Raw genomic sequence first — 13,589 nt, 5'->3', positions numbered from 1 at the left:
AAGTTTCAAGCGCATTGTCCATTCACATGAAACAAACCACACATGTAGACTGGCCTAATGAGAAGTCCCCACAAATATAGGAATACAAACATGTCAGTGTGTGTGTGTGTGTGTGTGTGTGTGTGTGTGTGTGTGTGTGTGTGTGTGAGAGAGAGAAAGTGAGTGAGAACCAGAACCAGGGTTGTATTCCGAAGAGTGAGTAAGTCGAAACCGCTAACAGCAGGGCGAGTAGCCAGAGTTTGTTTATTATTGAACAAAGAAGATTAGTTCAGAGATTGTACATTTTGCACACTGTGTTGTATATACTCTGTGCACCACTATTGCTGGTAGTGTCACGTGAGCTGTTCAATGTATTGATATGTAAATAAATCCTGTTTGCCTGCGGGCGTATCAGCTTCTCTGTCTAGATCTCCTGTCTGTCACTCAGCAGCGAATGCACGCACCCACATGGCAGACGGCTACTCTGTCACAAGCATTAATAACCGGTATGTTTTTAAACAAGGGATTTAGGGGAGCTCCCTAATAAAAGTGGAATCTCAAAACAATAACAACTCTGGTGCCACTGCAGTCTGATACACGACGGACTACTGTAATACAAAAAAAAAAACTGAAATATCTTGCTTGCATAAGTATTCAACCCCTGTGCTGTGGAAGCTCCCAGTTTACACCGATGAAAGAAATTGCCCTAACGAGGATAACAATTACCTTACCATTGGCCTCCACCTGTGAACCATTAAAGTTGCTGTCACATTTTCTGGGTAAAAACCCCACTGTTGAAGGATCATTAGTCAGGCTGTGAATCTGAAGGAAAATGAAGACCAAAGAGCATTCTATAGAAGTTAGAGATAAAGTAATACAAATTCATAGATTAGGGAAAGGGTACAAAATAATATCCAAGTGTTTGGATATCCCAGTGAGCACAGTTGGATCAATAATCAGGAAGTGGAAGCTGCATCACACCACCCAGGCACTGCCAAGAAAAGGCCGTCCCCCAAAATTCAGCGCTCAAACAAGAAGGAGACTTGTGAGAGAAGCCACAGAGAGGCCAACAATCACTTTGAAGGAGTTACAGAGTTCAGTGGCTGGGAGTGGAGTAATGGTGCACCAGTCAACCACATCAAGAGCTCTGCATAACACTGGCCTGTATGGGAGGGTGGCAAGAAAGAAGCAGTTACTCAAAAAGTACCATCTGAAAGCACGTCTGGAGTTTGCCAGAAATCATGAGAGTAACCCAGTTGCGATGTGGGAAAAGGTTTTGTGGTCAGATGGGACCAAGATAGAGCTTTTTGGCCAAAACTCAAAGCGCTATGTGTGGCGCAAACCTAACACTGCCCATGCCTCAAGACACACCATCCCTACAGTGAAGTATGGTGGTGGCAGCATCATGCTGTGGGGATGCTTCTCATCAGCAGGGACTGGGCATCTTGTTAAAATTGAAGGAAGAATGGATGGAGCAAAATACAGGGAAATACTGCAAGAGAACCTGCTTCAGTCCACTAAAAAACTGAAGCTCGGGAGGAAATTCACCTTTCAGCAGGACAATGATCCCAAGCACAAGGCCAAAGCAACACTGGAGTGGCTCAAGAACAAAAAGGTGAATGTCCTACAGTGGCCCAGTCAAAGTCCTGATCTCAATCCCATTGAGAATCTGTGGCACTATTTGAAGATTGCGGTCCACAAGCGTCGTCCAACCAACCTGAACAACCTGGAGCAAATCTGCCAAGAAGATTGGGCCAAAATCACTCCGACACTGTGTGCAAAGCTGGTACATACTTACCCCAAAAGACTTAAAGATGATATTGCAGCGAAAGGTGGCTCTACCAAATATTAATGTGTGGGGGTTGAATACTTATGCAAGCAAGATATTTCAGTTTTTTATTTTTCTTAAAAATATTTCCCAACATAAAACCAGTGTGACCTTACAATAATTGATTTTGAGTTTCAGTGTTTTAAAATAAAATATCAAACAGAACGAAATTTCAATGTACCATTTGTAATTCAGTAATATGAGAGAATTGGTCAGGGGTCTGAATACTTTTGCAAGGCACTGTATATATATATTAACCCTTAGCGGTCCATTTATTCAGCGCATATCAGGCACGTCAGGTCCAATTTATTTTCACACGCACAGTTTATTTTAGACACGCTGTTTAAAAGTATTTTTTTTTTCTACAGTAAAACAGGTTTAAAAGGCACTGCATATCAACAGGACACTCAGTACTGCATCTCCAGCCCCGCCCCACCCCTCGTTCGCTGTATTTTTCACATATCTCTACATAGTACTGCATACCGATAAATCATCTCCTGATCACTCGTTTTATCACCAAACTCCTCAAAAATGCGATCCAAGAGGCTCCCGAGTGGCGCATCCAGTAAAAGCACTCGCTAGAGTGCAGGATGCGCTCTATAGCCTGGACGTCGCCGGTTCGAGTCCAGGCTATTCCACAGCCGACCGTGGACGGGAGCTCCCAGGGGGCGGCGCTCAATTGGCCGAGCGTCGTCCGGGGGGAGGGAGGGTTAGGTCGGCCAGGGTGTCCTCGGCTCACCGCGCACCAGCGACCCCTGTAGTCTGGCCGGGCGCCTGCGAGCTTGCCTGTAAGCTGCCCAGAGCTGCGTTGTCCTCCGACGCTGTAGCTCTGAGGCGGCTGCACGGTGAGTCTGCAGAGTGTAAAGAAGCGGGCGGCTGACGGCACACGCTTCGGAGGACAGCGTGTGTTTGTCTTCGCCCTCCCGAGTCAGCGCAGGGGTGGTAGCGGTGAGCTAAGCCTAAAAATAATTGGGCATTTCAAATTGGGGAGAAAATAATTAAAAAAACACTAAATTGGCAACGACTAAATTATATAAAAAAAATAAAAAAAAATGCGATCCAAGTCATTATTTTATTACTATAACATCTAAAAAAAAGCTCTGCAAATGTCTGTGATAGCCTTTGAGCGCTGGATGCAGAAGCAGCTATCTTGTTTGTTTATGTCCGTGTTATCTATGTGGTGTCGGGGCTATCTGTATTCATGAGATACAACCCTTTTTTTTCGGCTTCTCTTCGGTCTCACTCGGCCATTGAATGGTTTTCCTCGGCTTTTTCCAGAGAAAAAACGACTAGAGACCTGTTTTTTACATCTTTTTGATGATGTCGGACAGGGTCTGACATTGGACCGGAAAGGGAAAATTGCAATGTCAGACCAGGTCCGACATAGGACCGCAAAGGGTTAAACTCAATGCTGCTAAAATAAGCATTTATAAACATGGATAAAATAACAAATATGAAAACTGTAAAAAGCCTTAGGCCTTAGTCTCTCGCATTAATGTATGGGGTTTGTTTGTGTAGATCATATAGTCTTTGTCATCACCAATATATCGCAAATGCCATGGATATTTTAGATTAACAGAAAACAAAATCTAATTAAATCTAATCTAATACGTCTGGCTTTGCTTGGTGATAACGATCTATCTAACACTTTGAATACGCCAGGCACTCATGAAACAAAGGCTAATCAAACCTGTCTTTTTGAAATTGAATTACCCAGTCTATTTGGGGGGGGGGGGGGGGGGGGGGGGTAGCACAAAGCCTACAGTAAGGCAAAATAAAGAAAACGTGTTTGTTTTTTTTCTTAAATTGCCTAACAAGCATAGAATAATGCCGGTAGAAAAACCCTATGAAAATGAAACTGTTTGTGATGTCTAACCAAAGTCGTAACCAAACTTATTTGGTGTCTAAAGAAATGTAATTTCTTATGGGAAAAATAACGGGAATTCAGAATAAAATCTGAATGATTTCGCAAAAGTGATGTACGTTTAAAAGTTACCCATTTTTAAATTATGATAATGAACTAATCAGATTGCAAGCCCAATTCAGGCACAAACTAGCCAATCAGAACGTGCGGCGGGAGATTTAAACAATCCCTTTGTTTGAAAAGTATAGCGCCGCCTGTAAACATTACAACAGTGCTCTCTGATTAACGGTCTACAATAATACCCACATTTGTCTCATCTCAACTTAATACTAATCTATGTTATCACTTACAAATCAATCAGAAGTGTATCCACTCCATTTTATAAACAGTTATAAACCACAATCTTACTCTATCCCATCAATCGATTCCTCAAACAGCTCCTACGAGGTGAATGTGATGCACTGGCAGGATGGGACTACCACCATCCGTTGTCATTAGTAGTTCAGCAGTAGGCACAGACTCTCTGAGATATAAAATTGCATCAATAAAACAGAAGTGCTCTCTTGAAGCTCTGCAGCCTTGCATTTCTTTAACTCTCAGCAGCTGCCTCAAGCGGTCTGAATCCTCCTCTAATCACATATAACGGTACCTGTTGCCAGCTGGTGATGCAGGTTAGTCAGGGAGTTGAGGAGACTTTTGCTGGGTTTCTTTGGGAGGTGTTTCCAGGTATAATGCTTCTTGTCATCCGATCTATTATAGTATAAAAACAACCCACAGAAAATATATTTGAGAGTTTGTAATGATGTGGGAACTAGTCGAAACAGTTGTCTGCTTCACTTAAGGTGTAAACCCGCATCCAAATTGGATAATGCAGGGTCACATAGTTTGTGCTGATGCGCAAAAAACAGACTATAGGTCGAGTGGTCAATAGTGCCCTCCAATGCATAGCAAAAACACTGCATCTCTGGGCATTATAGGCTACTGTGTCACTTTTTCAACCCTTGGTGTAACGGTTTCACTATCAGCCAGAACCACTCTATATTTGCATACCACATGCAGCAGACCAAATACACATAAAACATGTGAATGCTTACAAGTAGATTGTGTTTGTGTCCAGATCCACACAGACCACATCTGGAGGTGGATCATAGAGGTCAAAATATCTTGAGTCCACTCCAATGACAAACGGACAAGGCGCACTGAGGACCCCAGAGAGAGCCAGGGGACAGAGAGGGATATAGGGACATTGCCATTGGAAAGGGAAGATCATCTGAAATAAAGGCACAACAAAAACACACTGTCAGGCTCATACACTGTATAACCTTAATTTGATCTGTTTTAGTGCTTCTGTGCTTAAATAGTACCACAATGCAGTATGTAAAAAAAGACCACTCACTGCTACCACAGCTTCTGCTACTCCAGTCAGTACAGCAGGTCTCAGTGAGTGCAGCAGAATTTTACTCTCCAGCAGGACAAACAGCAGTAAGGTGGCACAGTTTTCTGGACCAAGGTTCATTAGCAAAGTGCTAAAATTTGCCCCACTGATTGGAAGAAAAAAGAAAAGTAACATTATATAAAAATGCAGTATGGGTTCATGGCAAACACAGCACCTCTTCTTTACAGGAGAAGATCATTAATACATCTCGAGTTTACATGAGGAGATATGCAGAATACGTTTTCCACAGAAAGAGGGAGGCATGGATATTTTCTGCTTCAGGCAACTGACTGGTGATTAGCGGCATAGAAAAAAGGACAAATGCAAAACGATAATGCTGCTCACTGCAAAAGCAGTGCTATTAAACTGGTTGTAGCTAACACAATTGTTCTGCAAATCTTAACTGTTCTGCACCTCCATTAAAAATATAGGTATAAAATGTACAGTTTTGAAAGCAACGCATGACATAATTTTTAAACATAACAGGTACTACACAAAGTTAAATACATCTGTTTGAAAGACTTGCTTAAAAAGGTGGTCTTGCACTTCCTTGGTCATCTCACCTGGACAGTTGAATTGCCCCCACCCATTCAAGGCCTTCTTTCCTGCCATTTAACCAAACAACTGCTTCCCCTATTGACTGACAAGCTTTGAAGCCAGAAACAGGCTTTACCCCCAAGACACTGCTGAGGCGACCTAGGAAGTGAAACAGTAACATACTGAATGTAATGTAGGGCAAGTAAACAGAAGTTTCTACTGAAGTACCAGATAGGTTTAAAAATTTAAATACATACTTGTTATAACATGCGTTTTTTATACTGCACAATCGAGACTTGTAGAGCAAATGGAAATGCACCACATGTAAGATTGATGACCTGACTTTGTTAGCTAGACCCACTAACTATAGATATCCAGAAAGTCAGCAGAGAAAGTAAAAAAAGAAAAAACCCTGCATAATAGGGAACTTGGACAACTTTCTTCACAGAAGCCAAACAAATTAGATCTAAAATTACATACAAATTAATTTAGTACAAAGAAACCAAAGACAAAGCATGAAACAGTAACTCCCAAATATAAAAAGCAGATACTGATACAATACTGAATAATGCATTTACTGCATAACGGATTGGCTATTTACCAGTATTGTAAAATCTGTTTCACAAGACAGCATTTCCAAATTAAAAGATAGACTAAACAGAAAACAGGTATTAAATAGCTTTGCCCAGGGGAGTGGTCCTACTTGATTTCAAATTATTATAGTTGGAAGGGATTTGAAATTTCTTGTTCCCAGAATTTCTTATTTTTCCCCTCAGTTAAAATGTCCACAGGTTAGGGTTAGGGTTAGGGTTTTGTACCCTTAAGAAGGCATTTCCTTTTTTTCATAATATAAAAATATATATACACATTTATACCAGAAACATTCCATATTTAAATATCAATAAAACATCAATTGATCAGGAAAAGGCATTTATTTTAAAACAGTGGCCTATTTTTATATAGAAAATATGAAAAAAATACAAATAAGCCAGCTACAAATCACTGTTCTCAATGCCAATAGCAGTCTACTTGCAGCTCGAGCAATATGTCAGAATCCCTTCTGCAAGAACATATAATACAGACACATAGTTATGTTTTCACTAATACTCAGAACCCATTAGGGACCAATGTGTCATGCTTAGCTTTAAGACTAAACCTTGTAGACACCAATGATCCTGCATGATGATGTGTTAAACACGTCTACTTTTTTGTCCTGGACAAAATCCAGTAAAAAAAAAAAAAAAAAAAGGTTCTGGAGACATGTCTAGTTAGGTTTTCAATTATTCTACTGTACCTCTATTATAAGGCATATGTCCATGTACAGTGCCTACAGTAAGTATTCACCCCCCTGGGACGTTTCCACAGTTTGTTGTGGTACAACCTGAAATCTTGATGCATTTGAATGTGATTTACACAACCTACTCAACACTTTCAATGTGTGAAAAAATGGGGGGGGGGGGGGGGGGGGGCGGATGAAGAAACAAATCAATTAAAAATAAAAACCTGAAAAGTCTTCATTAGATAAGTATTTGCTATGACACACCTAAATAAGCTCAGGTGCAACCAATTGCCTTCAGAATTCACACAATAAGTTAAATGGAGTCCATCTGTGTGCAATAAGTGGTTCACATGATTTCAGATTAAATACACCTGTCTCTGTAAAGGTCCCACTGTTGCGTAGTGCTTTCAAAGCAAAGATACTACCATGAAGACAAAGGAGCTTTCAAAACAACTCCGGGATAAAGTTGTGGAAAGGCACAGATCAGGGGGGGTATAAAAAGTTTTCAAAGGCATTGAATATCCCTTGGAGCACAGTCAAGTCGATCATTAAGAAGTGGAAGGTATATGGCACCACCCAGAATCTGCATTGAGCAGGCCGTCCTCCCAAACTGAGCAGCCGGGTAAGTAGGGCATTGTTCAGAGAAGCCAGCAAGAGGCCTGTATGGAAGAGTGGCAAGAAGGAAGCCATTTCTGAAAAAAGCCCATGTAAAATCCTGCTTGGAATTTGCAAAAAGGCATGTGGGAGACTCTGAAAAGATGTGGCAAATGATTCTGTGGTCAGATGAAACAAAAATGTAACTATTTGGCCTAAATGCAAAGCGTTATGTCTGGCGCAAACCCAACACAGCACATCACCAGGTAACACCGTCCCTACTGTGAAGTATGGTGGTGGCAGCATCTTGCTATTGGGATGCTTTTCATCGGCAGGGACTGGGAAGCTTGACAGGGTAGAGGGCAAAATGGATGGAGCTAAATACAGGCAAATCCTTGAGGGAAAACCTGCTTCAGTCTGCAAAAGACCTAAGACTGGGATGGAGATTCACCTTTCAGCAGGACAATGACCCCAAGCACACAGCCAAAGCGACACTGGAGTGGCTTAAAAACAAGAAAGTGAATGTGCTAGAGTGGCCCAGTCAAAGCCCGGACTTGAATCCAATTGAGAATCTGTGGCAAGACTTGAAGATTGCTGTCCACCAACAATCCCCATCCAACTTGACAGAGCTTGAACAATTTTGCCAAGAAGAATGGGCAAATATTGCACGATCCAGATGTGCAAACCTGGTAGAGACTTACCCCAAAAGACTCACAGCTATAATTGCTGCCAAATGTGGTTCTACCAAGTATTGACTCAGGGGGGTGAATACTTATCTAACCAAGACATTTCAGTTTTTTTTTTTATTTTTCATTAACTGTTGTTTCACAATAAAAATTCTCTTGCCTCTTCAAAGTGTTGAGTAGGTTGTGTAAATCAAAAGGAAAAGAAAAATCCCATTTAAAATGCATCAAGATTTCAGGTTGTAACACAACAAACTGTGAAAACGTCCAAGGGGAGTGAATACTTACTATAGGCACTGTATTTAGCTGTACAGCTATTTCAAGGCATGACCAGAATTTGGTCTTTTGACTCCAAATGTCAGTGTGCTTCTTCAAGAGTCTGCCACAAGAGATCAATATAGACATACGATAGATACAGATACTGACACTAAAGAATCACTAGAGAATTAAAAGTGGATGAGCCCAGGTATACACAGTACCTCTTGTTGGGTAGATATCAATTTGTACCATACACAATCTATACAATATTCTTATATATTCCATAAAATACATTGGTAACATGAATTGGTACAACATGTTTGAAATCCTGTTACAGACTAAACAAGTATAACCTTGACTGGAGTACTGTATCATTGTGGAATAACTAATACAAACAGTGAATTGTGGCATCAATATGTATTTATTAGAGAATCTTCACTGGTGTCTCCATTCAGAAAAAGCAGGATGTGAGTTGTAAGAGATGACATTCTTCTTAAAGTATTAATTATGTATTTGGTTATAAGTTTCTTCTATGATAATTTTCATATTTGTATGTTTTTATATTTTCATATTTTGATACATCTTAAAGCACACGCAAGACTCTGCAATTTTCCTGTCTCTAAAAAACTAGACATTTGCAGTCTTGGCATCTGGGAAGAGAGCAAAAGTTAGCAGGTGTCTAATCAAGATGGGTGGAGGAGTGGAGACACAGTGTGAAAACAGAACACTACAAACAAAGAACTAGTTTGAAACAGTTTCTAACAGATTAGGTCTGTAAAATGCTTAAATGTGACGCACTATAGGATGTTATAGATTTGTACCAGTTCCCCCCTTACCAGGAGATGTGTTGAAGGTGTGTGATAGTAGGGTGGAGCCATACTGATTGGAAGAAATGAGGTTGGAAATGCTAATATATTCATAGTATTTAATGTAATGTTTTTGTTTGAATTGTCAGTTAATTATTTGATTTGACTCCGCGGATGTCTGTGTTATGATACAAACATATACATTAGGGCATGCTGTGACCTGCGCATCTTTGCTTGCTTGTATCTAATGTTTATACGATTGTATTAACATTATTTTCTTTTATACATATTAAGTATTTTTGATAAAGTCAAATGTTCCTACAAAGGACATGCTTGTTTACTTTTAACAGTGTAGCTGCAATGTAAACCTATCTGTATGCAATATAAATATTCCCTGAATGCTGTGTTATTTTAAAGCTAAAAAATGACTGTGCAGGGAATTAACAGTCAGTACTGAACATAAGACATTATAAAAGAGCTTTCCCTATAATAACGAAGTGTCCCTTGTAGGGGGTTAAGGGGTTAACACAAACAACAAGAGTAAATGTCAGCAAGCAACTAATCCATTTCATAAAACAATGTCAGCACCATTGAGGTACATTGAAGGGTATAGAATCTCATAAATGATCACAGACATTCTCTCAGAAACCAGACAAGCAGCTCCCAATATATATAATGAGATGATAGTTCTGGGGGGAAAAAAATAAATAAATAGTACCATGTCTGGCAAAAAAAAAAAAAAAAAAAAAGGCTTAGTTGACCAACTAGAGATGGAGCATATGTATATACTTGTTGAATATTACACAATGTATAACTGCTTAGTATGAAGCATTCCAAGAATAGGTATATAAACTCTACACCGGAGATAAGCTTTCTGATTCTGAACATACCTTAGTGGTAAAGGCGTGCAAACAGGCTGAGAAAGTATCAAGGCATCATGGGCAGAGAGCTGAAACAACATAACTCAGGTTAGCTTCCATCATCACTCAGAGCACATAGTATACTATGAGAGGTAACATTGGAGAAACATATTTAAAAATGTCTTACCTGAACTAGGATTCTTGGTCTCTGCGGTGAAGGGAAAGGAAGGCTGTGCATAAAGTGGGAGATGTGCCTAAAACAGAAATCATCATTATTAGAAAAAAATGAATACCCACACATACTTGATACTGTACAAATTTTAATTTTCAGAGTGGTGGCTTAGTGGAAAGCTGGTTTGTGTCCCTACCTACAGTATAGACATATACATATATAAAACAGGACCATCAACAAGGTCTGAATTTTAAATATTTGGCTAATTGCAGCTTATCTCCTCATATGGTGTTTTGGTCAATTAAAATGTAAAGCCTACTTTTCAATGGGAAGAGGGTGAGGTCCAGAGACAGACAGCTTGTAGAGGAACATGAGGAACTTGCGGAAGGACTCAAAGAAGGGCCAGTGCGAGAGCAGACAGATGCACTTGTTGGTGTTGACACGCTTGTTGGGGATTATCTTCTTTTCCACCGCAGTGATGAGGCCCAGCTGCTGTTTCTGCTTCTCCGTCAGCATCTCCATGGGGTAAGGCTCATAGAACTGAATAGCAGCACCATACACCTGGGGGAAAAAAAATGTTAAAGTAGTTTGCACCAATTCTGCAACAGAGATCATACGCACTTCTCAGCTAAACAACTGAATGTAACCTTTAGAATTTATCATAGAACTTGGACGTTTGGGTTTGTCATAATTGGTCAATTTAGTGGTTTGTAAAACAAACAAGTGACAATGCTTTACATAAAAAACAGACATTTCCCACAAAAAAATTGCATCTGTATCTTTACTAGTAAGTAATTAAAGAAAATCACCCACCTTTTCCCCAGAAGATACTGTTAAGACGAATGTTGAGAAGACTGGCAGTGGATATCTGGTGTTAGGAGCCCAGCACTCTATGGTAGCTCCCATTGGAAGGCAGAATAGGGGGACCGATTCTGACAGAGGGAATGATTCATAGTCTTCTTCTGGATACCTGAAGATCAAACCTGTCACACAACACAACGTTTTAGTACCCCTTTTCGGGAGGTTATTTATATAGTGGTAACCCTAAGTGGTGGCACCCTAACAAAAAAAAAGAGAGAAGCTTTTCCTTATGACATATGATGATACGTAAAGGTGCACTTTAATAAAATCAGTGCTGACTATTTACTGTAGTTTAAATGTATGTTTACATATATGTTGCGTTACAACTATAGCAGTATAGCTGTAGACGTTTTTGTTTTCTTAAGGGTGGGTGAGGATCACATTGTGTCATGTTCCTGTCTTGTAAGGAAATATTTACCAGATCTCTTCCACCGATTTAAGATCAATAAATTAACATGCTGGATAACAAGAATGCACCAATACACTAACTATCACCTTGTGGGGCAAAATATATCACACAGATGAAAATCTAATTAAAAGCAGAAAATGTGTGACAGGGTGAAGGCTGGGCACAAACCGGTAACTGTACCACCGCAAGCAGGCGTCTTAACCACAGTTCAAAAGAGCTGGGCTCACTGCTCACATTCCGTTTATCATAATACATCAGGATCACAATGTTAGCAACAGGCAGCCCAACAACATGGAGACATGGATATGAAGGAGTAGTACTTCGATCTGTTAGGAAGTTGCACAATGCTGAAAGACTGCGTTGCTTAGAGAATTTCACAAAAGCAGTACAGACACACCAAAGATCATTTGCATTTGATTTGTAACACTTGATGAGTCAATATGCTTGACCCCCAGTGTGAAACACAGTAATATAAAAATAGCAACTTACCAGCCTTGTATGCTATTGAATTGGAAGCAGAGACCGACTTCTTGTAACAAATATATACGCTGGAACCCCACTTTAAAAGAAAAAAATACACAATGATTTACAAAGAGATGACCTTTGTTCAGGAAAAATAAAATACCAGGCTAGTCCAAAAGAATACACATCTTACATTTCTTAAATAGTCTTTCATTTTAAATAGGCACATAAGTATAATTCACAGTAAAGGGCACTGGTAACAATTTCAGATTACAGTAGAAGTTCATAAACCCAAAAAGTCACAACTAGTTAAAAACACAGATTGTTTTAGCTGTATTAATTACTACATCGGCAGTATTCAAATGTATAGTTTTCAATAATTCAAAAGACTGCTATAAAAACAAGGAAAATACATAAAACTAGAAATGGGAGTTTGGAAATGTGAAAAAACATCTGTATCATAGGGGGAGTTTCCATGTGTGTTCTAATTTTACTCAAGACATTGTGATCGAGCCAAATGAAAAATGGCCCAATACATTTTGGGTTTCCATTGGGGGAGTTTCCATGTGTGGTTCTTTAGATGTGAAGTGGCGATGCACATGCACGTTTGGGAGCTCGAGAGGATCAGATTCGTGGCCGAAAATAACGGCCACAGAGAGGGATAGGGTAAATCTCATTTACTCATGAGCATGACGTAAAACATGGGAAATCCACAGCCATTTCCACATGGAAACCCACATTTCACGTGAATACATCCGCTGCTCCAAATCCAGACAGCCTTGGGAGCATACGTGGAAGGTGCCTGGCACAGATTTTTATAATCTTATGTATCCGCCGGTTTTCAGCCATGGTGATCTGCAATAGCTGGGTTGGAGAGTTTCATTATATACCTCTGGGTTCATTATTTTCTTTAATTAAGTCGCGTGATAAATTAGCTGAAATATTATTCAGTACTAATGATATGCCACCCCACCAATGGACATTTGAAAAACAGTTTGGGCAAGAGCATTAAAACACATTCTTAAACAACCAGCCGAAGAACATTGTGCTTTAAACAGTTTCACTCAAACAAGATGTCACCTGACAACCATGGATTTCCTGGCGATTATTTCGTGTATCTATTCTCTGTGCATGGAAACCACACAAGAACTCAACGTATGGCTAATTTGTGTAATAACCTCCTCCTTTCCCCTTCATTTGCTTGACGTCAGGTGAAAAGAAGGTCTTAGAGTAAAATAAACTTAGCCAATGGAAACCCGAAATATATAGGGTCATTTTTCCCCCATTGATATGTCTGGAGGTTGAAACAACGTGACACTGAATCGGTTCATTCCTACTGGGCACTGCCTATAAAGGAATGTGACAGAAATACAATGATTCTTGGTAGTGAATCTCCCTCCCGACCTGTGAGGGCGCTAAGCAGCGAGAACAGAGTACTTTGGACGGGCTGGCCCGACAGTTCTTTCCCAGGGTTCAAGGGAAGTCGGCAAGCTAGAAAGGGGGCGGAACTCCGGTGCATTAACTCATCGACCTGGAAGAGAAACGATGTGGCAGTCGCAGAG

The 13,589-nt window shown here is 40.1% G+C and overlaps 1 protein-coding gene across 1 annotated transcript in view; it reads right to left on the bottom strand.

Moving 5' to 3' along the window:
• The window catches only part of LOC117421153 (DENN domain-containing protein 4C-like), a 79,948-nt gene that overhangs the window by 33,224 nt on the left and 33,135 nt on the right, over nt 1-13,589 (bottom strand). The window contains exons 4-11 of the mRNA XM_034035147.3: nt 12,055-12,124; nt 11,109-11,278; nt 10,615-10,856; nt 10,311-10,377; nt 10,154-10,212; nt 5,068-5,212; nt 4,766-4,941; nt 4,321-4,421 (exon numbers count right to left, since the gene is read on the bottom strand). Coding sequence (XP_033891038.3) covers nt 4,321-4,421; nt 4,766-4,941; nt 5,068-5,212; nt 10,154-10,212; nt 10,311-10,377; nt 10,615-10,856; nt 11,109-11,278; nt 12,055-12,124 — 1,030 coding nt within the window. The remainder of the gene's footprint in view (nt 1-4,320; nt 4,422-4,765; nt 4,942-5,067; nt 5,213-10,153; nt 10,213-10,310; nt 10,378-10,614; nt 10,857-11,108; nt 11,279-12,054; nt 12,125-13,589) is intronic.

Source organism: Acipenser ruthenus, chromosome 1, assembly GCF_902713425.1.
Source record: "Acipenser ruthenus chromosome 1, fAciRut3.2 maternal haplotype, whole genome shotgun sequence".
NCBI classification, from domain to species: Eukaryota; Metazoa; Chordata; class Actinopteri; order Acipenseriformes; family Acipenseridae; genus Acipenser; species Acipenser ruthenus.
The sequence above is the reverse complement of the archived record's forward strand: the minus strand, read 5'-3'. Positions and strand labels throughout refer to the sequence as shown.